Source organism: Chiloscyllium plagiosum, unplaced genomic scaffold (assembly GCF_037043375.1).
Source record: "Chiloscyllium plagiosum isolate Xiang-an unplaced genomic scaffold, Cpla_swu_hap1 HiC_scaffold_24, whole genome shotgun sequence".
NCBI lineage: Eukaryota > Metazoa > Chordata > Chondrichthyes > Orectolobiformes > Hemiscylliidae > Chiloscyllium > Chiloscyllium plagiosum.
Window position 1 is genome coordinate 42,494,335 of NW_028270162.1, and position 25,120 is coordinate 42,519,454.

Here is a 25,120-nt window from a genome sequence, read left to right on the forward strand (position 1 = left end):
TATACCCAGACAAGCACTCTCAGTCCAGGGCTGCCTTGCACAATTTCTGACATTGTCCAGGACATGGCAGACAAGGGGACATAAGCACCTCACTTTGCAGGCATGGTCCTGGAGGTCCTGCTGAATAAGCTTGTCCTATGGCAGGACTACCTCCTCCCAAGGACCATACCATGCCAGCCTGGTCGATGTTTCCACCAGGATTAGAGCATTCTCAGCTCTCTGGAGAAATACCCAGCACCTTCCGCACTCTACCATGCAAAGTTCCACTATCTTTTCTCTCATGCCTCATGCTCATTCTAACTGTGGTCCTATGCCACCTCCCACCAAGACTCATGCCACTCTCATTATTGCCTGTAGCATCTTCCCTCATTCGCTATCCTCCACCCCAGTCCAGTCCCCGACACCACTCACCCTGCATGTCTCCATATTGTTTACTCACTCAGACGGAACACCCCTCCACCATCACCATCATTCCCACCCACCTCTCCCCCCACCCCCCCCCCCCCCCCCCCCACCCCCACGTATACCACCAGTAATAGCTGTGCCATCCAATTTCATCCTCTGTAATACCTGCCCCTCTCTCATTCCAGGCAGGTAACATCTCCACAATATAGCAGAAAGACTCAAGAGAAGTAGTGGGCTGCTCTGCATTTAGCCTCAACTCTTATGCAGAGAGGAACCTGATTCTGACTGGTCAGACCAGGCCTTTGACTGTTATCAGAGGCTGCCCTTGACTTACTGTGCTGAGATTTCTTGAGTGAAGGCTATCCGCTTGACTTGACTGATCACTGCTGACAAATATGGCAATATTTAATATGATATAAATATCCTGGCTTTGTATCTCTGTTAAACAGCAAGGCAAAATAGCAGTGATATGAGCCTACCATCTCTGGCTGAGAGGGCAAGATGCAAAAAGGCAAGGTGAGACACAGATGTTGTGAACAAACAGGTTTAGAGTTAAATGAATGCTATGAGAGTAAGTGAAGAATCTGGTCCCGTCCACGGGCTGAGTGCTTATCCCTGAGTGACCTTGCTGCAGCATAACAATGATAGTTGCAGCCCTAGGGGAAGCATTGAAATACAGAATTGTGTAAGTGGCTTGGAGATGTGCCATTAGGGTTTATTGAGGCAGGCACATATCCGATGCCAGTACATGTGAATGTGGGATGTATGCTACTGGTGCGCATTGAGTGTATCCTGTGATTTTTATCCCTCATTTCTAACATGGAGGTCCTTCAGAGCAAGCAGTGAACTGAGTCCGCCGGGTGCTAACTCTGGTTTTCATGCTGACCTTTCCCGACATTGAGTTTGTTTCGCAAATTAGATCAGATGGGAGGCTGAATTTTAATGAGCTATTGCATTATAAATGATAATTACTGTTAATTAAGTTAAACAAGGATCTCGCCATACCACTTGAGAAAAATACAAAAGATGTCACGTGGACTCCCAGCACTTGTTGCCTGATTGTGCTGTACATCTTGCCCTATCCTATATCACTCAAACCCCTACAAGTTTCTACTCCCGATTTCTCTAATTTCTTTCTCTGTATTTCAGATTTTCCTCTCTCCATTTCTTTTACTTGTTTTGTTTCTTTCAGTGTTTATTATTCATAGTGATTTTTCATTCTTTCAATTGTCATTTCAAGGTGCAGAGCATTGTGCTTGGAATTCTTGATGGGCCTGAACTCAATCATTGAAGAGTAAATCCTACCCCACCCTTGTGATATGTTGATGTTCTGCATTAGCCATCCTTATGATCTCTGTGTAACATTTCCAATTAGTGCCACTTCATCTAATCCAAAGGAAATGTTCAATAAATAAAAGAAATGTTCTCTCAGAGAGTAGCAATCTGTAACATTTACACTATAAAACAATGCAATGAGTTGTTATTACAGTGTGGGCCAGGAGTGTTAATGATTTTATCAGCAAGCCAACAGCAAGCTGTTCTCACCAGGAGTAGTGAAATCTTTCTGAGAATAAATGTCTCAAAATATTTCTGAAGTCCTTCAACAACTGCCAAATTAATTCACCCCAAACATGGCCAAGATATTTAGGGCTACTCCCACTTTTTTGACAAGGAATAAAATTTAAGTTTAGGTTTTGAAACACACTTCAAGGTCAGAATTTTGTTCTCTAGAAATGTGCCTTGACATTTATAGCACACCTAGCAGAGCAGAGGGTAATCCATGTGGTGTAATACTCTCACTTTATTAAATAAAACTATTCCAGACTTTGCCTCATGCAATGTCAGCAAGAAAAATGATTAGTTTGGCAATGGTTTTTGGAAAAAAATCTTAATTTTTAAATTCTCTCTTTTAAGCTATTTGGAAAGAAAAAAAGTATTTTCTTCAATATCACAGGGTTTCCTTTTGTTTTAGGATTGTAATGGGTCAGTATATTTGCTGTTGACCTGTATTTTGTTATAATACATTAAGTGATCAATTGTTCTTCTTGTAACAAGATAAATGGAAAGAAAACTTAATATTAACTCAGCTCTGCCAGATAACTTTGCTCATGTTCTTTTAACCCCTGACCTCACACAAGGCGTTAGTAAAGTTCCACACTGAAAATAAATATGTTGAACTTCTGTTTATGTGTATATATTTGTTGAGATATACTTCCAATCCTCTAATACATTACTTGCTTTGATGATTCTTGACATGTCTCCTGTATTGTGATTGAATTGGGGTTGTTTGCAAGCAAGACTCTGAACCTAAATCTCCAGTCTACAGATAATAATTATTCCTTTACTAACCTTGGAATGCAGAGGATGTACTGCCAGTCCTCTCTAAATTGCTGAAATTGTCTAACATGGCACAGAAGAGTGATTAACCCATAGATATTCTTAGTCTACCTGTCTTGGCACCATCGAGCTTAAAGGGATGATCAGTTTTTGTTTTTACATGTCACATATTGGGCTGGATTTCACCTGCCCTCTGGAGATGCACATGACAGGGAAGAACTGATAAATAGCAATAGAACGCATTGGAGGGGAGCCCAATGTCTTCCTGTCACCTACAGATTTTAGCAGCAGTGGCAGTCTCAGGGTAGACGGTGCCTGCCAGGTTACCGACATCCACAGTCCCCATCAGGGCAATTAAATTCCTCAGTCTCTGAGCAGGTTCCAGATCTGGACAGGAGTGCACACCTTTGTGATCGCTCCATGGCTGCTCCAGTGTCTGCAAAATGGTTAAGGTGAATAGCCCTTTTCTCCAGAGTAGGGGAGTTCAAAACTAGAGGGCATAGGTTTAAAGTGACAGGGAAAAGATTTAAAAGGGACCTAAGGGGCATCTTGTTCACGCAGAGGGTGGTACATGTTTGAAATGAGCTGCCAGAGGAAGTGGTGGAGGCTGGTACAATTACAACATTTTTGGACGACACAGTGGCTCAGTGGTTCGCACTGTTGCCTCACAGCGTCAGAGACCCGGGTTCGATTCCAGCCTCGGACGACTGTGTGGGGTTTGCACATTCTCTCCGTGTCTGTGTGGGTTTCCTACAGGATGAGCAAAAACCTTTTAAATTGATGCTGATACATTTTGGCTCCCATTCCTTACATGCACGCATAAATCAGATTATCACCTGAAGGTGAGAGGAATCCCTAGGAGTGAGGGTGCAGGCAGCTGGCAGATACCAGAGCGAACCACAGCAACTGGCCCAGGCATTGATTCATGCCTTTGGAAAGCTCTGGGAGGCGAGTGCCTATCAAATGGTGGGAAGCTGCAATGGGGGGGGTGGAAGGTGGGGTTTAATGGAAACAGTTTCCTCCTATGTTTCTACTCTTGCTACCTCACAGAAAATCTAAAAAAAAGCTTTTCTCATTGGGTGATGGCTACTGTCGTCAGCAGATTTGACCTTGAAGCGAAACCATCCAACACCTCGATTGGTATTAAAATCGCTCATTGAGTTTTGTTGGTCGCACACTGATGATAATAGAAAGGAACTCAGGAAAGCCGTGCTTATTACCTGCATTTTAAAATTGCAGCCAGTCAAATCAAGAATGGGTTAGATCCCTGCTTTACTCCTGTCTAACCACTTGATTTCTTTAAACCAAAATAGGAATTGAGGTCAATGAAATGATAGGGTGTGAAGGACTCAGACATCTTGTACTAGTTTTCATTGCCCAAGTTATTTATGGTCTGTTGTTAAAGTTCCTGCTATGTCTGTTTAGACTTTGTTGCTGTGGGCCATTGAACTCATCAATTACAATAATTTGCATCTATTCTTGATTCAGTTGTTGGTGAGCCTGTGACAGAAGCTGTTGTGCAAACATTTCTTAATTTTTACAGTTTTGGCAAAGAATGGACCTGGTGGGCCATATAGATCTTTTCTCACCCTCTCCTGTCGATTGCTGTTCTAATTTATTGGAAACTTTTTCCACAGGGTTTCTCTCTACCAATATCAATTGAATGGATGCAGCACTATACAGTCTGCAGATAGGAGAAGTACGAATTTTGGAGGTTTTTTTTTTAGGAAATTTTAAGGGAATGTGTCTGCAGTTCACCTCAGTGGTAAACTAAGTTCATGTCTGTAACATACTATGGCAGTAGAGATATGCTTTCAAAAGTCGAAATTCCATGCTGGATTATGCTATTTTAACATAATCAAATAATATTCTGATTCCTTAACATTTACAAACTCACAATACTTCAAAATAATGTATCTTAATCACCTTACAATGAGTTGTTTTACAGTTTACATTATACAAATTAACATTTGATCATGTGCTTTTCATTTTCCTTTACACCTTTCCTGGTCACTTTAGTTTTGTTTAAATCAAATTTTAAAAAATTGATTTCAGTGTTTGATGTCTAATTATTTTTCTTGTAGATTTTCCACCAAGTATTGGATGTCTCAGACCTGCACAGTTTGTGGGAAAGGGATGCTTTTTGGCTTGAAATGTAAAAACTGCAAGTATGTAACCAAACCAGATAACTTGTGATATAATTACTTCAGTTCACACTAGTGGTAATGTAAAAGAAAAAGAAAGACTTTGATGCTTTACGGTCAGTGAAGTAAATTTGAAATATACTTAATGTCAGAGTTGATTAACTCAGCTGGCTGGCTGGTTTGCAGTGCAGTGGTACCAACAACCCAGGTTCAATTCCTACAGCATCTAAATCTACCATAAAGGTCTCACTGGACAAACGAACGACAATGAGAAGAGGTTAATACAGGACTGAAGGTGTTATATCTGAATGCATGCGGTATAAAGATTATAAGGTAAATGAGCTTGTGGCGCAGATCGAAATTGGCAGGTATGACATGGTGAGCACCACGGAGACCTGGCTGCCAGGGGATTAGGATTAGAAGCTGAATATTCAAGGATATATATACTATGGAAAAGATAGGCAGATGGGCAGAGGAGTTGTGGTGGCCTTATTAGTAAGAAATGAAATTAAATCAATAGTAAGAAACAAAGTAGGGTCAGATTGTGTAGAATCCATGTGGGAAGAATTGAACAACCACAAAGGTAAAAAATCCATAGTTGGAGTTATGTACAGGCCTCAAATGGTAGTCAGGAGCTGGGGTGCAAGATACGCCAGGAGATAGGAAAGGCAAAGTTACAATGATCATGTGGGAATTTCAATATGCAGGTGGACTGGGTAAATCAGGTTAGTAGTTGATTGCAAGGAAAGGAATTTGTGGAATGTCAATGAGATAGCTTTTTGGAGCAGCTTGTGGTGGAGCCCACTGGGGAACAGGTAATACCTCCATGACCAGAGCCTCCAAGCCCTCCGTTTTTTCCTCTCCCGACGTCCCCAACAGTACCCTTCCACCAACACTCTCATTCGTTTGGCTGAACTGGTCCTCACCCTTAACAATTTCTCCTTCGAATCCTCCCACTTCCTCCAGACCACAGGGGTAGCCATGGGCACACGTATGAGCCCCAGCTATGCCTGTCTCTTTGTTGGCTACATAGAACAGTCGATCTTCCATAATTACACTGGCACCACTCTCCACCTCTTCCTCCGCTACATTGATGACTGCATTGGCACCACCTCGTGCTCCCACGAGGAGGTTGAGCAATTCATCAACTTCACCAACACATTCCACCCTGACCTTAAATTTACCTGGACCATCTCTGACACCTCCCTCCCCTTCCTGGACCTCTCCATCTCCATTAATGACGACCGACTTGACACTTTTACAAACCCACCGACTCCCACAGCGACCTGGATTATACCTCTTCCCACCCTACCTCTTGCAAAAATGCCATCCCATATTCCAATTCCTCCGCCTCCGCCGTATGTGCTCCCAGGAGGACCAGTTCCACCACAGAACACACCAGATGGCCTCCTTCTTTAGAGACCGCAATTTCCCTTCCCACATGGTTAAAGATGCCCTCCAACGCATCTCATCCACATCCCGCACCTCCGCCCTCAGACCCGACCCCTCCAACCGTAACAAGGACAGAACGCCCCTGGTGCTCACATTCCACCCTACCAACCTTCGCATAAACCAAATCATCTGCCGACATTTCCGCCACCTCCAAAAAGACCCCACCACCAGGGATATATTTCCCTCCCCACCCCTTTCCGCCTTCTGCAAAGACCGTTCCCTCCGTGACTACCTGGTCAGGTCCACGTCCCCCTATAACCCACCCTCCAATCCTGGCACCTTCCCCTGCCACCACAGGAACTGCAAATCCTGCGCCCACACCTCCTCCCTCACCTCCTTCCAAGGCCCTAAAGGAGCCTTCCACATCCATCAAAGTTTTACCTGCACATCAACTAATATCATTTATTGTATCCGTTGCTTCTGATGGGGTCTCCTCTACAATGGGGAGACTGGACACCTCCTAGCAGAGCGCTTTAGGGAACATCTTCGGGACACCCGCACCAATCAACCACACTGCCCTGTGGCCCAACATTTCAACTCCCTCTCCCACTCTGCCGAGGACATGGAGGTCCTGGGCCTCCTTCACCGCCGCTCCCTCACCACCAGACGCCTGGAGGAAGAACGCTTCATCTTCCGCGTTGGAACACTTCAACCCCAGGGCATCAATGTGGACTTCAACAGTTTCCTCATTTCCCCTTCCCCCACCTCACCCTAGTTCCAAACTTCCAGCTCAGCACTGTCCCCATGACTTGTCCTACCTACCTATCTTCTTTTCTACCTATCCACTCCACCCTCTCCCCGCCCCCGACCTATCACCTTCATCCCCTCCCCCACTCATCTATTGTACTCTATGCTACTTTCTCCCCACCCCCACCCTCCTCTAGCTTATCTCTCCACGTTTCAGGCTCTCTGCCTTTATTCCTGATGAAGGGCTTTTGCCCGAAACGTCGATTTTACTGCTCCTCGGATGCTGCCTGAACTGCTGTGCTCTTCCAGCACCACTAATCCAGGAACAGGTACTACTGGATTTAGTGTTGTGCAATGAGGCAGACTTGATAAAGGAGCTTAAGGTGTAGGAACCCTTAGGAGGCAGTGATCATAATATGATTGAATTTACTCTGCAATTTGAAAGGGAGAAGATAGAATCAGAGGTAACAGTATTACAACTGAATAAAGACAACTAGACAGAGGCGTGAGGGAGGAGCTAGGTAGAATTGACTGGGAGAGGAGCTGAGCAGGAAAGACAGCGGAACAGCAATGGCAGGGATTTCTGGGAATAATTCAGGAGACAAAGCAGAGATTCATCCTGAGGAAAAATGGTACAGGGAGGATGAGGCAACCATGGCTGACTAGGGAAGTCAGGGATAGCATAAAAGCAAAAGAAAAAGCATATAATGCGGCAAAAGACAGTTGGGAAACCAGAGGATTGGGAAGCTTACAAAGTCCAAGAGAGGGCAACAAAGTAGAAATAAGGAAGGAGAAAATTAAATATGAGTGTAAGCTAGCCAGTAATATGAAGGAAGACTGTAAGAGTTTGTTTAGATATAGAAAGGGCAAAGGGGAGGCAAAAGTGGAATTGGGCCACTGGAAAGTGATGCTTAAGAGATAGTAACGGGGAGCAAGGAAGTGGCTGAGGAACTGAATAATTACTTCGTGTCAGTCTTTACGGTGGAAGACATGAGTAATATCCCAAACATTCAAGAGAGTGAGGGGGTAGACTTGAGTATGGTGGCCATCACCAACGAGAAGGTGCTAGAAAATCTGAATGGCCTGCAGATGGATAAATCACATGAACCAGATGGACTACACCCCAGAGTATGAGATATGGCTTCTGAGGTAGAATAATCAGATGGTCATTCATTTTACTCGGAGTACAGACTTGCAAGTTTAACCTTAGAGATCATATTTTGACAACTAAGGATCGCAAGGTAAATTAGACTCAACATTTTAATTTAAAATCAGACTGAGTTCAGACTATATCACAAAGGGGGATGAAGTCCTGCTGAAATCGTTTGTGCTATTTATTCCCAAGTTTGCAATTTTCTCTTGGACATTAGAGGATGATACTCCTTACAGTTGTTCCTGTTTGCTGTGATGCCATCTGATGACTGCAGCATTTCCCAGCAAAGAATGGGCACAAGTCAATGAGCTAATTTACACGTTTGCAATATTTGAAGCCCTGGTGTAATCAGGTTGATTTGTCAGCACGCTGTTCATAACAAGGAATTATATCTTTTTTACATCTGCCAAGTTTACATGTAGCAACTTGCCTCTTACCAGAACAATTAAAGAACAATGCATTAATTCATACATTGGGTGACAGAGGCATTAACATCTTGGCAAACTTTTCACCACTCACTTAATGAAAATTATACAAGCATGTTATCCATTTTTTTGGAGCGCATGAATGCATGCATGTGGATGTCCCTACTCTTACACCAACCCAATGTCTTAATGAGCAGAAAAGAATACCAGTCCATGGTTTAATGTGGGAGTAAAAATTGATGATATTTTCAGACAAGTGGCCGCTGATTTATGGTGGAACATATTATCAACATGTTGAAACAGTGATTCAGATAGTTACATAGATTGATGAGGCTTTCATTTAGTGTACACCTGCCAAAATATAAAGCTTATAATAGTTGTCCAGTTTTGCCATTACATAAGTCTTAACAGATGGATAAAGGGGTATGACTCTGACCATTGGCAGAGCAACACACTGAGCCCTAGATACATTTTGTGAACCCTGGGATGTGCTATTTCGAACATGCATGGCTTAGCCTCACAGCACAAAATTAACAAATTACCTTCTTATATGTTATTCTTTGGCAGTTTGGAAAACTTATGGATTGAATGTGACTGGTGCGTGTGTGATTGCAATGGAGAGGTTGCCTTCCTATATCCCATTCTATTTACTTTGCTGTCTCAGTGAGTGGGTTATGCACAATTGCCCCTAATGTGCTTTTCCAGCTTTTTTTTGTCCAAATGAATATTATAATAACCAGATTCTGAATTAAAAACATTTGCCACAAAGCCCCAGAGTAGGATCCCAGAGTTCGCTATCCAGATCAGAGCTAGAGTATGGAATTGAACTCAACTATACTGAGAATCTGACCAATACCCCTCTTCCTGCTGTTTTCCATTGGTTTTGGTAGTCATGGACTAGTATTCTGAATGATCTTTCTGTTTCGATGTGAGGAATTAGCTGGTGTTTTCTGCTGAGACATGCAAAACTGCTACAAATCTGGAGGGATTGATCACCTTCCCCAGAGGTGCTGGCTTGGCCCAATGTATATCATAGCAAGCGAGCAATTGGCAAATATCTAAAAGGCCAATCTGTCATCACTATCAGCAAGTGGATTGGACCGTAATTTTGGGAATACCTAAACACACCATAAACCAAGGTAGCTTAAAAAGTAAGCAACCTTGAGAAAATAGACAACAGAGAGAACCATATAAGCATGCCATTGACGTTGATCTAATATCAAATCAACTTCCTGTATGAATAGTTTTCTTTCACTTCTTCTTTCATTAGGTTAAAATGCCACAACAAATGCACCAAAGAAGCCCCACCTTGTCATTTACTCATCATTCATCGTGGAGGTGAGGTTAATACATTTGTATGTTGTAATAATTACTTGTATTTTGACTTTGAAATGTGCCACTTATCTGTTCCTCCATTGTTAAATGCTGGGGACAAATAAAGTGATTATGCCATTTTTGAATTTTATGAATCAAATTAAAAAAGACTTAGTTATTTCTGTATCTTCACAGTCCTTTGTCAATGAGTCATTGGGCCCCTTACCAGTTCCTTTTCGTTGCATTCTTCTTTTTAAATAATGTAGTTCATTTGCGACTGCCTCTGTGAGAGCTTTAACTTAAATTTTAAAAACCATTGCATCGTTCAATTTTGTAAACATATAAGTGTATTTTTCTTTATGTTAAATGCATGCATTTTATTGAGTAAGGGCACAGTACACATAATTGATTTTAAGATCCATCAGAATATGCTGATCAGGCAGCTCTGTCAGTGTTCACATCAACTTCTGGGGGCTGTACATACACAGTAAATATAGAAATCCAGAAGCTGCTGTCAGTAATTTTACTCATCCTCATAGGGTAACCTACAAAAGCTCCTCAGATTGCAATCAGATAAAAATCACTGGACTGACAAGTATTTGCCCTTTCATGTTACCAGTTTCAGTGTATAAACCCAAATAAAAGGTTTAATGGTGTTCTAAGTTCAAAATTATTGCTAAAAGCTTTTATGGCCCAGAAAAGAAGTTTGTTGAACAAAAGGTTTCTCTGTTACAACAAAAGTATCCACATTTTTAAAATAGGACGTCTAAATATTGTTTATGAAATGTTAGCTTGGAACTTTATTCTGTATGTGTGCACCATCATTTCATTTTGCTATCTCTAAACCACAAATAAAAATACTTTTAAACCTAAGTAAAATAATTTTACATCCTGATTTGCTGTTTATAAGAATACTTCAATATTTTTGGCTGTTTACTCTTACAGATGACATCATTGTTGTTTGATGTCTAGATACCCCCTTAATATGGTGCCAGATTTTAAACTAATGCCAGAATGGGGGAAATCCACATCACAGAGATTGCTAGACTTTGGTGGGCAGCTTTCTTTGAGGTCAATGGCAAGCATCATCACTTTGCTACTGAGCATTAAATCCAGACCACCATAACTGTCAAGTTGTTGTACTCCCAGATATCACTACTCATGAATAACCTGGTGCTAAATCTGACTCCCTCATATGAAATTTATGACTGCGCTGCCAACATAACCAAACCAGATTCAGCAAAGGGCCCATTTTCCAGAATCCAGACCAATACAATAGCATTATAAATGCAGTTTCATTTTGTTTGATCCCTAGACCAAATATTAAAGAAGAAATGTAGAGCTACTTTGTCATTTGGGCAAATGTCCCCAAAATCAGCTCCTCTGACTTTCATCATCTGAGCGTTAATTTGAAAGCTATAAATGCAAATTTGTAGTGAGTCCAGATGCTTTTTATCCTTGTTGCCTTTGTACAGAGTAATTGCAGCTGATCAAACTGCAGTTATTTGTGTAAATGCAGCCCTGAGCTCTGGGAAAGTCGTCCTTCAGACTAGAACAACAATTTGTTTTGATTTTATTTCTTAGCATGTTCCATTTGAGTTAGAAAAGTACGAGTCAAAGTAGCACTGTCTGCTTGGAGAATCAGTTCTAATCAGAACACCAAGATCTACTAGTTTCAGCATCTGAGATATATGCATGTTTGCAACATATTTCTTACAAGTACAATTAGAAGTCCCAAGTCCCTGAAGACAAAACAGCTCGGTACCACTGCTTTAATAGACATTTCACCTATTCTAAAAAAAGGCACAAAATTATTCCAACCACAAAGTTTTTTTTCTCTTACAAGGCCTATAAGTATAGGAATGAAGATCACTGACCAGGGTACAGTACCCTATTTGATGAAATTAAAGTACAAAGTATTCCTCCAGGGAAACTAAAGCTGTCCCCAACATTTCAAAACTTATGCCTCAGTGATGCAAAGATTTACTGATCAATATTAGTAAAATTCCAATCATCTTTTAGCTTTAAAAGATTGCATTTAAAAATTTAATTTATTGACCTATTCTTTCTTTAGCAATAGAGCTGTCACAGAGTCATACAGTACTAAAACAGACCCTTTGGTCCAACCAGTCCATGCCAAACATAATCCCAAACTAAACTAGACATACCTGCCTGCTCCTGGCCCATATCCGTCCAAACATTTCCTATTCAGGTACTTATCTAAATGTACTTTAAATGTTGTAACTGTGCCCATATCCTCAGGAAGTTAATTTCACACGCGAACCATCCTCTGTAAAACATTTGCCCTGCATGTCTTTTTCAAATCTCTCTCCTTCCACCTTTAAAAAAGCCCCCTACTCTTGTAATCCCCTATCCTAGGGAAAAGGCACCTACCGTTAACCCTATCTATACCTCATGATTTTATAAACCTCTACAAGGTCACCTCTCAACTTCCTACATGCCAGCAAAAAAGAGTCCCAGCCTATCTAACCTTTCTTTATAATTCAAACCTTCCATATCTGGCAACATTCTGTCAAATCTCTTATGAACCCTGTGTAGCTTAATAATATCCTTCCTATAACAGGGCGACCAGAACTGGACACAGTACTCCAGAAGAGGCCTCACCAATGTCCTGTACAACCTCAACATGACTTCCCAACTCCTATACTCAAAGGACGGAGCAATGAAGGCAAGCGTGCTATATGCCTTTTTAACCACCCTGTCTATATGTGACGTAAACTTCAATGAATTAAGTACTTGAACCCTTAAATCCCTCTGTTCTATAACACTGTACAAGGCCCTGCTGTTAATTGTATAAGTTTTGTCCTGTTTGTTGTACCAAAATGCAATATCTTGCATTTATCCAAAATGAACCCCATCTACCATTTTTTCAGCCCATTGATTCATTGTTCAAGATCCCTTTGTAATCTTAGAAAACTTTCTTCATCATCTACCACAACACCAATTTTGGTGTCATCTGCAAACTTACTAACCATACCCTCTATATTCTCATCCAAATCTGTATTTAAATAACAAACAAAAAAAAGGGACTCAGAACTGATCCCTGTGACTTGAAATGGTAAGGTGAAGATCCCATGATGTAATTGTACAAGCAATCGTAACCTATATTTTTATTTTTAAAAGTAGTTCATTTCAACAGATTAATTCTAAAAATGCACCTGGAAGATATTGGCCATTGCACATGGATCTTTTGATTAAGAAGTGCTTAGATAACCAGTGTAGAAGCAGGCTGCCTTGAAAGTTTTTCATTTTTCATACTTTCATTGTTCTCATGAAATACATTTCAATTTGTATTAAAAAAATGCATTAAAATCCAAATTATGACCTGCTAAGTCTGGGAGCCATGTTGAAAATTTCCTGACCTTTTAGGCTCTGAGTGCATGGAAAATTAATCATTAAAATTGATAATTGAATAATAAAATTAATAGTTTCCCTGTGCCAAAAGGCTTCACTTTGAATTTTGGACCAGAATTCATGTAATCCTGAGACCATGATTTCTAAATGTTTATACACTGTGGCTCCATTTTTAGGCTTGAAAATTGCCACAGCTCCTTGTGAGAACTGGAGAATAGTGAGAACATTTTGGGAGTGGGTGGGAGGGTAAAATGTATGAGAGCGAGGAAATGGGGTTTGGGATGGCCATTGCTATAACAGAGCTTGTGACCTATAAATATAAACTGGTAGCCCCACTGGTGTCCCAAACTACATTTTAGGAAAAGCTGTCCAAGGACTGAGATTGTAACATAAATAAAATTGATTTTCTAATCAATGTTGCCTTGTTTTTTGAGAGCTTTGATATGGAGAGCAGGCATTGCTAGTAAGTTAAGTGACTAATTATGGAATAACTCACTAAGTCATACATCATAATGGTAATATGCATAGCTTTTTCCTCACTTGTAGCCATCTCTGATTTTCAGCAAGACTTGTGCGAACAGAATCTGTGCCATGCGATATTAACAATCCACTTAAGAAGCCTCCTAGGTACTCTGATCTGCACTCCAGCCAAACACTGCCTAAAACCAACAAAATTAATAAGGTAGGTCATTAACCTTGCTTACAGTTCACATACTGCAGGCAGATATGTCACTAAAGGTATTGCTGTTGACATTACACAAATAACCATATTTTTGGTAAAAGTCAGGCAGACAATTCAACATGTTAATTTTATGTCCTGGCATCTAGCTTTAAATTCTACTACCGTGTTCAATGCATTGATATCTTAGTGGTGAATACACATTATTTATGTTATTTATTCAACATCAGCTAGCATTTGCATTTTGCTTTTAATGCAATAAAATGTCCGAGGTATGTGATCAAACAGAATATGGCACCCAGCCACAAAAGAGAGGTAACCAAAAGCCTGGTCAAAAATGTATGTTACTAGGAATATCTTAAAGCGGGAAAGGGAGACAAATCTGTGGAGAGGCATAGGGATGGAATTCTGGAGGCTAGGGCCAATGTAGCTGAAGGCATGGTCATCACTGGCAGAGGCACAAAAATCAGGGATGCGTAAATATCCTTGGAAGAACATATAAGTCTGAGCAGGTTGTAGGGCACAGGAGATTCCTGAGATATGGAAGGGGTGAGGGCATAGAGAGATTTAAATAAGATGAAAATTTCACTTCCATTTCTTATTTCCAAACATCCTGTGACAAACATAATTTATTTTGCTCTGTTTTGCATCAGCAGTTTGAAAAACAACTTAAATGCAATTTATTCTGGTTTGTTGTAAATTGTTTGGTTATGTGGTAGAGAGAAGGATCATACAATTACAAAGTAGTTACAGCACAAAAGGAGGCCATTTGGATCTGAAAGAGACTTTCTGAAGGAGAATATAATTAACATTCTTTCATTTAGTAAGTAACTGATAATTTATTCTGAAATTTGAGGAAAATTCAAAATTCAAGAAGTCCTGCTAACTCTTATAGAATAGAAAAAGGCATGTCTGCTTTATTTTGAAGTTGTTCTGGTCAAGGTACCCTTTACGAAATATAATAAGTGCTGATTTAAAATTTCTGAAAGAGAAAATTTGGTTGGAATTTATGAGAAACAGTTTAGATTAACTGGGCTTGCACAGTGGGAAAAACACTGAGAGAAAATGAAATTTGCAACATAACAATTTTAGTTTTTTGGCAGAATCTTACAGGGTTATCAGCGATGTGGTTTTGGCAAGAAGTGTGGAGAAATCTGGTGACCAGTGTGGCAAGGTCCACTCAAATGGTGAGTGGAAATGGAGAGGCAAATGTAATTCCTCTCTTCAAGAAAGGAAATAGGGAAATCCCCGGCAATTACAGACCAGTAAGCCTCACGTCTGTCGTCTGCAAGGTGTTAGAAAGTATTCTGAGGGACAGGATTTATGACCATCTGGAAGAGCATGGCTTGATTAAATGCAGTCAACACGGCTTTGTGAGGGGCAGGTCATGCCTCACAACCCTTATCGAGTTCTTTGAGGAGGTGACTAGAAATGTTGATGAGGGTCGAGCTGTGGATGTGGTGTATATGGACTTCAGCAAGGCATTTGATAAGGTTCCCCATGGTAGGCTCATTCAGAAGGTCAGGAGGAATGGGATACAGGGGAACTTAGCTGTCTGGATACAGAATTGGCTGGCCAACAGAAGACAGCGAGTGGTAGTAGAAGGAAAATATTCTGTCTGGAAGTCTGTGGTGAGTGGTGTTCCACAGGGCTCTGTCCTTGGGCATCTACTGTTTGTAATTTTTATTAATAACTTGGATGAGGGGATTGAAGGATGGGTCAGCAAGTTTGCAGATGACACAAAGGTTGGAGATGTCGTTGACAGTAGAGGGCTGTTGTAGGCTACAGCGGGACATTGACAGGATGCAGAGATGGGCTGAGAGGTGGCAGATGGAGTTCAACCTGGATAAATGTGAGGTGATGCATTTTGGAAGGTTGAGTTTGAAAGCTGAGTACAGGATTAAGGATAGGATTCTTGGCAGTGTGGAGGAACAGAGGGATCTTGGTGTGCAGGTACATAGATCCCTTAAAATGGCCACCCAAGTGGACAGGGTTGTTAAGAAAGCATATGGTGTTTTGGCTTTCACTAACAGGGGGATTGAGTTTAAGAGTCGTGAGATCTTGTTGCAGCTCTATAAAACTTTGGTTAGACTGCACTTAGAATACTGCGTCCAGTTCTGGTCACCCTATTATAGGAAAGATGTGGATGCTTTGGAGAGGATTCAGAGGAGGTTTAACAGGATGCTGCCTGGACTGGAGGGCTTATCTTATGAAGAGAGGTTGACTGAGCTCGGACTTTTTTCATTGGAGAAAAGGAGGAGAAGAGGGGACCTAATTGAGGTATACAAGATAATAAGAGGCATAGATAGAGTCGATAGCCAGAAACTATTTCCCAGGGCAGAAATGCTAACACCAGGGGTCATAGTTTTAAGCTGGTTGGAGAAAAGTATAGAGGGAATGTCAGAGGCGGGTTCTTTACACAGAGAGTTGTGAGAGCATGGAATGCGTTGCAGCAGCAGTTGTGGAAGCGAGGTCATTGGGGACATTTAAGAGACTGCTGGACATGCATATGGTCACAGACTTTTGAGGGTGCATACATGAGGATCAATGGTCGGCACAACATCGTGGGCTGAAGGGCCTGTTCTGTGCTGTAGTGTTCTATGTTCTATGATTTAGTGCCATTTTCTGTGCTTTTCACAAGCGGTGTTACATGATTATAGTTAGGAAAAGGTGAGATGGCAATTGATAGGTATTGAAACTTGCTTTGTTAACATTTTAACCCACCTCCTTAATATTCAGACTTCCATCTTACCAAACAAGTTCAACGTTTCCAAATCTCCCCTCCCCCCACCTCATCCCAGATTCAACCCTCCAAGTCAATATTGCCCTCTTGACCTGTCCCAAATGTCCATCTTCCTTCTCACCTGTCCGCTCCACCCTCCCCATCGATCTATCACAATCACTCCCAACCTGCACCCACCCATCGCCTTCCCAGCTACCTTCCCCCCCCCCAGCTCCACCCAAACTTCCTACTTATCTCTCACCCCCTCTCCCCCCCCCCCCCCCCCCCCAACATTCCTGATGAAGGGCTTATGCCTGAAACATCAGTCCCAATTTTCTTCTGCATGGGCCAGGGTTTTCTTCTCAAAGGGGACATCACTTCTCTTTCCCCCCCACCATAACCACCAGCCCCTGTATGGGCTTGCTCTGCCCTCTTACGAGTTGTCTTCTGCAACAACAGACAGAGGGGTCATGAGTGAAATATCAATAAGAGGTATGGTTGTTCAGGCAGGTGCATGTAGGAGGAAGGTGAAGAGGTGTTCTGAATAACCGATGAGGCATTACAGAGGCAGGCCATGCAAGGTTAGTGGTGTGGGACATTACTGGAGCAGTGGTGGTAAAAGCCAGTGAGAGTAAGTATTTCATGCAGTAGTAAAAGTGGCAGTGTATGAGATTGGTAGGAGATGGGTGCTGTAGCAGACATAGAGGAAGTGTGAGGTGGCAGAAAGCACCTAGCGGAACAGAGAGGGTCAATGAGCTACTTGCGGCACTGCTGACCATTACACTGCACACACAGGAGACAGGTGGCAATTTCAGACTAGGTAGCAGTAGTTTGTGGCATGGCTTCCTCTGCTGGTTCTGCAGGAAGATGACACCTCTTCTCTGGATCAACCCATCCATCAGAACTTCAGGTGCCTGTTAAAGAATCATGGTGCCATCATCCCCTTCTGCACCATAGACTGACACCGTACTTGACCAGACAGGGCAGCTTCAGAATGCCACTGCTCATCCGGGTGCTCACTGGCCTTTTAGAAATGATATGAACATCAGGGATGCCAGTTTTTTGGCAGATATCCACTTAATAACAAGTTGTTGCGGGAATGCCATTGCAGGATGGGGCATGACAGAAATTGGACATGACAGATGCCTTAAGGGCATGGTAGGCAATTAATGAGGCCAGTTTGATAAGATGTATTGAGAAAACCTACTCAATGCAACTTAGACTTAGCCAAAACATTGCAAGATTTAGCCCTTCTTTCATTTTTTTTATCCTTCTTCATTTGAGGGGTTAGAGTCTACATAAAATTTCTAGCTTTTTTTCATATGCTGATTGTATGCTCACTTTTTCTTTAGATAAAATTTAATTATAATTTTCCACTCCCATTTGATGTTGCCGGAGTTTTCTGCTCGGGAATATAGAGTGATGTGATAATTCAGGACTGTGGCAAGCTATTTTGCCCAAGCAGTTTTAAGTGTAGATCTGACCTGTAAAATTACCTCTGTTCAGTAAGAAATGCCTTTTTCCTAAAATGTTGCCACAGATTTGGTTTGGGTGCGTGACCACAATTTATTACCTACCAAACATTTGCAAAACGTACTTGAAGGTTGCAATTATATATTAATGGATAGCTAGTGAAATGGTCACTGTGACACAATAACTACTTTCAAAGCGTAAATTGAGCTGCCTCACACTTTAGACTTCCTGAACTCCACAAAGTGACTGCTATTGTGGTATTCGTGAAATGTACATATGCATTCTCCAATATGAAACCTCATGTCTGCAGTGATTGTAATGAGGTCAGCCAGGTGGATGTCATAGAATATGAGATCCCTGACTGGGACTGTTAATCTGGTCCAGTCAGGAAGCCCTGGTTGACAGATACAAACAGAAGTGTCAGAAGTTCTATTCACTCTGACAGCTGGTTCTAAGGGAGCTGGATCAGTGTCGAGGGCTCTCCATATATAAATAGTGGGTGACTTGGTGACAGGATACTGGTCTCTGTGGAGTTATTTTAATATCAACATCCATTCCTAAGCTAGATAATCAGTTTGGGTATTGCCAGATCTATTTGTTTAGGCTCTGCCATTTTATATTGCTGACACAGTCTAGACCAAGTTTGTGATGAGAACTCCCAAAGTCAGCTATTTCAATTCTTAACTCATTCCAATATGTTTTTATATAAATCCTGAATTCAACCAACTCTGTCCTTACAATTATTCCTTTCTAATGGATACATTACAATTTACATGCACCAGAAAGATAACATGCAATATTTGTTTATGCCCATTAAACTGGCAATATACTATCACAGTATGCCTGCTATTATAACTTACTGCTGGTGTACTGCATAATTATCATCCAAACAAGGGGAAACATTCAATAAGGTCTTGTTCAAGTTGACTTGGTGCTCTCTAGAAATGAGTGGGGTGTTAAGCATAGGTTATTGAGCAAATGATGGCTTCCTGCTGAAACAGCGACTGAATATCATAAATCTAGTGCCACTGCACTGCGTAATCTGGCATCAGTGCAAGTAAACACTATCAAACCCATAGAGACAGTTGTTTCTTATGATCCACTAATGTTTTCTGGCAAGGCCCTAAAACCTATATGGATCTTTGATATGCTTATTTTTATGACGAGGGAAGTCACACAGAGGAGCAATCACAGAAGCAGACAAACCATCAGCTTGTGTCTCTGCGGTTTCAATGATTTTTTTTCAGTTCTGACGTGATATTTAGAATGGTAAAATGCTTTAAAAAATTGATATGTTGTTCCAAACATTACACAAATCTCAAACTCAAGGGAATTCTTGTACGTTATATCTAATCGGTTTGGAAATGTCTCTGACCTTATTTATATGTACTTTTGAATGATCGGTTACACTTTCATAATTTATTGAAAAAATATTTGAATTTTCTCATTTTTGGTCTAAGCACAGTTAATTGCTTAAAACAACTTAATAATTTTATTTAAAAAAAACAAATAATTTGTTTTCAACGTATTTTGTAGTTCAAGCATTTTATGAAATCAGACAACTGTCTTGCCACTTAATCACCTTATGTCAACTGCTGCTAAGGTTCCTGGGGCATAATTATGTAATTTAAAGTATAAATCTCAGCCTGTTCTTTAAAAACATTATTAATAGAATTTCTGTAAAATTATGACAGATTGGAGCAACATTTTAAAAAGCAAAACCTCTGTTGCTCTGCAAGCTACATTCATAGGCAAGCACTTAATACTGTCATTTAGTACTGAATTCAAGCTGTTTATTGCTGTAAACAGGATCCAGGTTGCTACAGCTTTTCGTAGTTTTGGCCAGTCTGGTAAGAGGCAGAAATAATAACATTTTTAGCAGATTCTCTGTACAATTTGCTGAATGACACTGAATCACGAGAGTGAGTATAGTTTAAATTGTCAAAAGTACTACAAGCTTATTTGGCTTTGCAGCTTGGATAATATTTAGTTTGTACTCTGATTCAGTTAAACAGTAACATGAAACATGAATATTTTTTAAAGGTGATATTTTTCAGGAAGCGACTCCTCAGTTATACACAAATCTGTTTAACCATCTGTGAAAAATAAAAGTCACAGATGGCAGTACCAGCTTATAGTCATATACATCTTTATTGCTTAAAAAGAAAGTTAACAGTTTAGTGTGGATTCCGACCTGGCATTTTTCTTATGAATGGAAACTTGTGATTAAAAGTAAAATCTGTCAAACTCTTTATAATTAGTGGGTGGCATGTAATTCTGTGGTATCTGGTAACTCCCTTTCCAATTCATCTCACCCAACCAAAAACAATGTCACTACTGCCTCAGAAATTACCATCTCACGTCAAGGTGCAGTCCTTGCTTTAATATCAAATCCTCATTTGTCGTGCTAAAATGATGATTGTTATTCTGGATAACCATGGGGACCTCACAACATGCAAACCCATACATGAACACTTGAATTAGGAACAGAAGTAAGCCATTTGGCCCCTCAAGCCTGCTCTGCTGTTTGAGAAGATCATGGGTTATCATGAGTCTCAATTCTATTTTTTATCTGCTTCCAATAATCTTTCACTACTGTGAATCAAGAATCTACCTACTCAAGCTTAAAAATACAATGACCCTGCTCCACTGTTGTCTATGTAGAAAGAATTGCACAAACTAACGACTCTTCCTATCTTAAATTGGAGACCCCCCTTTTTTTAAACTGTAACACTTTTCACTAATCTCTTATACAAAAGGAAAGGTCATTTCAGTATCCACCCTTTCAAACCTTCTCTGGGTCTTGTATGTTTCAATAAGATCACTTCTCATTCTTCTCAACTCCAGTGGATACAAGGCCAACCTTTCTTACTACCATAATTTTGTCAACCCAGAAATCATTCAAGCGAACCTTCTCTGAATTGCATGTAAAGTTATATATTCTTCCTTAAGCAAAGAGACCAAAACTTGTACCCAGTACTCCAGATATAATCTCATTAATGCCATGTATAAATGTAACAAAATATCTCTACTTGTATATTTGATTCCCTTTGCAATAGCTGTTAACATTCCATTTGCCTTCCTAATTACTTCTTGTACCTTCATCCCAACGTTTTGTGATTCATGTATTGGACATTTAGATCTCTTCATGTAAATAATACAACACTTTTCTATTCTACGTACCAAAGTGGACAAGTTAATGTTTTTCCACAGTTTCCTTCATCTGCCAAACATTTGTTCTTAATCCGTCCAAACCCCTTTGCACTCTCTTCATGCCCCCTTCACAATCTATTCTATTTTTATGTCATCAGCAAATTTTGCAACCATCTATTCATCCCTTTCATTCAAGTCATTGGTAGAGATTGTAAATAGCTAAGGTCAGGGCTCCTCTTGTGACAGAGTAGTAGTGTCGCTACCCTCTGTACTGGGAGGCCTGTGTTCAAGTCCCACTTGCTCCAGAAGTGTGCAATAACATCTCTGAATGGTTGTTTAGAAAAATAGATTAAATAAAAGTGTAAATAGCTGAGGTCCCAAACTGATCTCTGTCGCACTTAATTAATTAATTGTAGCCTGTCAATTGGACTATTTATCTTTACTCTGCTTCCTATTAGCTAATTAATTTTCTATCCATGCTATCATGTTATCCCCAATGCCATGAGCTTCCATGATGTGCACTATTTGATGTGATACCTTATCTAATGCCTTTTGGAATTTCAAATACACTGTATTTACAGGTTTCCATTTATCAATGTTGCTTGTTACTTTTTCAAGGAAATCTAATACAAAAGTCAGTTTTTCTTTCAAAAAACCATATTGAATCTGCATGATTACATACAATTAATAATAGCATTTTCCATATAATAGATGTTGTGCTAAATAACTTGTAATTTCCTATTTTCCATCTCCCTGCCTTGAATAGAGGACTTATATCCTCTCCTTTCAAATTTGATTAACCTTTCCAGAATTTTTGGAAAGTTAAAACCAATCCATCTACCATCTGACCAGTGACTTCTTTTAAGATCCTAAGATGCAGGCCATCAAATCTGTGGAACCTGTAAGATTTTTGTACTAATACTTTTCTCAGTATCTTTTCCTGATGATTGTAATTTTAAGTTTCTCCCTTCTTTTCCACTCTTGATTTACACATGTGTAGGATGTTATTTGTGCCTTTTATAATGAAGAAAGCCCAAATGGTCCTGAGTAGGGTGTGCAGAAGTGAGAACAATCCTGGCCCACGAGCCCAACTGTCAAAGTTGGCCCCCATGCTTCCAAATTTCAGTCTGAGTGGACAGGATGGATTGGTAGTTAGGCTGCATGATCCAGGAAGAGCTTAATAGGTTGCCAGTTCCTGAGGTGACTGCGTGTGAAGCCTGACTTGCAGGTTTTGCACTGTGGTAACATTTTAAAACTATATATTGAAACACAAAACATCCCTCCTGTTCACCCTTCCTCACCAGCCCCGTCATTATGTCCTGTCCATACCACTCCAATGTCACTCTATCCATCACCATAGCCCCCATACTCCACGTGCCACAGTAATAACATTCTCACATGTTCCATAGCTTCTCATACTTCCTGTACTACTTATGCCCATAATCATCCTCATGGCTATATGTAGTCCCTATGCCAACTCATGTGTCCCCATCCACCACCCTGTATGTTTTATTCTTTATGGCAATTCACCGTAGGAAGACCTTCAGGAGTCATGCTGCCTGTGTCTTTTGATAATATCACTTTTGGAAAACTCGCATTGATAATAAGAAAAGTCAATACATTGAAATTGCTTTAACTAATCACTTAGATAAACAAACATTTCACTTAAGCACTTAACCCTTAAATGCTTAAACCTTAATATCAACATACATTTTCATTTGATAAGCAGTAAGAACTCTGAATCAAAATACTCAATTGATAGGCACCCTACTGTGAAAATGATAGATTGGGAAATCAGTCATGCAAAATAAATCCTATGTGAACAGGCACTCTGAAATACCCAAGATAGTTTTGTTTTAATTCCACTCTTTTCCTTGGGTAGTTCTGTCATAGTGTTGGCAATTGTAATGGGTTAATGTACCTTTTATGCTCAAGCATTCTTTTCAAAGACCTAAAGGGCGACTTTCCTCTGCCATTAGTATATGTGTCTCCCAAAGGGTGTGTTATCTCCACCAAAGGTGCCCCAGATCTGAAGGGATACTTTAACTCTACAAAGAAGAGAAATAGAAAACGTTCCTTGGAACCTCTTCCCTAATGCTCACTCCTCAATACCTCTACAAACTTCCCATATTTCACCTCCGCCAACCTAATGCATCGCACCCATCATCATAGTCCCTCACATCCCCATGCCACCCTGCATCCTTATACCTCATTCCATGGCTCCTCCTCTTTTACCAATTTAGCATCTAATTTGTACATACTACCATTCCCCATTGCTTAGTTTGTCAACTCATTGAGTGTCCACAAGTACCCACATGCAGAGGAGAAATAAATATAGTTCTAACATTTGAAGTCTTAAATTGCAGATCGCACAATGTTGAGAAAACCACTCATTCATTAAAAAAAATTGACAGTTCTTGACAGGTCGACACTTGTTGACACTTCTAGATACTCCTTGAAAGGTTGATCCCTTACAGATTGACAATTCTTGACAGATGGACAATTGCAAGGGGTTTATGCACCTTTTATACATAATCTTCTCACATTTACCATTCCCATAGGCACCTGATCTCCCCCAAAGGATGTCTGGATGATCAATTCCTCAAAGATGTCCTGAGGTCATATCTACAGTACATTAGCTTTCTAAAGGGGTTACCCTGACTATTCAAAGGTAATACACTGAGAACAGATCTGCTCTTACTTGGTCTAATCTCTACCATCCAGGTGTCATACATCAAGAATCAAAAATCCAGTTTAGCGGAGATACCTGATCATTTAAAGAGCCAATTATCCCTGTCAGCTGTGCATGTGTGATCTATGAACTACCCCCACGAAAATGAGAAAAGCTGGGATCAGGGGCCGGATTTGGAATTCCTAATTTCCTCTCGCATTTTTCTGCAACAGAGACAGAGACAATCTCTGATATAGCAAAAGTCAGGGCCAAAATATCTGTTCAGCTTAGCCAGTAATAGCTTCATATCAAGACTTGAAGAGAATGCAGAGGAGATGTACCAAAAGATACCACATTTCAGAAAATTCAGCAATGTGGAGACACTAAGAGAAGCTAGGATTGTGCTTTGAGACCCAAAGGCAGTTAAAAGGAGAATTAATAGAGTTGTCCAAGACGATGAAGGATTTTGACAGGGTAGATGGAATATGGGTTTTTCCAGTGGCAGGAATGTTGGTAACTAGAAGACCTATTTAAGATCATTGGCAAGAAATCCAGATTGGAGCTGAGAAGACAAATAAATAAAACTAATTGTTATAATCTGCATTGTACTGCCTGAAAGAATGATGTGCTTAATTCTATAGTAACTTTCAACAGGGAACAATATAGTCTGAAAAGGAAAGCTCTGAAGAATAATGAGTAGGGAACTAAGACAAATTGTATAGCTCTTTCAAAGATCTGGTACAGACATCATAGGCGAAATGGCCTCTTCCTATGCCATATGACTCTGTGAGCCATACATACATGTCCTACACAGCCTGGTATCCTGGTACTAATGAATGGGTGGGAGGTAGGGGGTGGCCAAAGTTTGCCCATCATCATGTTGTTTTGCCAGTAGTGGGAAATTTGGAAGGTCAAATGACACCAGGAGGTCAATTCAGCCAGTTAAATGGCCAAATAAGAACCACTCCCTCTCAGCAGGAATTTTTTTTCCATGTCAGAGATGACCTGCCTTTTGGGCACTCTATATAGCCTTTTAATTTGCAGCAATACACTATCCCAGATCCCACTACTTCTTGCTTTCATTCCTAGCAGTTTGCTTGTTTGCTTAATACCTGTTTGCTTAACAAAAT

The 25,120-nt window shown here is 40.5% G+C and overlaps 1 protein-coding gene across 1 annotated transcript in view; it reads left to right on the top strand.

Annotated features, from left to right (window-relative positions):
• The window catches only part of ksr2 (kinase suppressor of ras 2), a 396,641-nt gene that overhangs the window by 222,690 nt on the left and 148,831 nt on the right, over positions 1 to 25,120 (top strand). The window contains exons 7-10 of the mRNA XM_088000110.1: positions 4,827 to 4,910; positions 9,874 to 9,941; positions 12,502 to 12,606; positions 13,856 to 13,974. Coding sequence (XP_087856236.1) covers positions 4,827 to 4,910; positions 9,874 to 9,941; positions 12,502 to 12,606; positions 13,856 to 13,974 — 376 coding nt within the window. The remainder of the gene's footprint in view (positions 1 to 4,826; positions 4,911 to 9,873; positions 9,942 to 12,501; positions 12,607 to 13,855; positions 13,975 to 25,120) is intronic.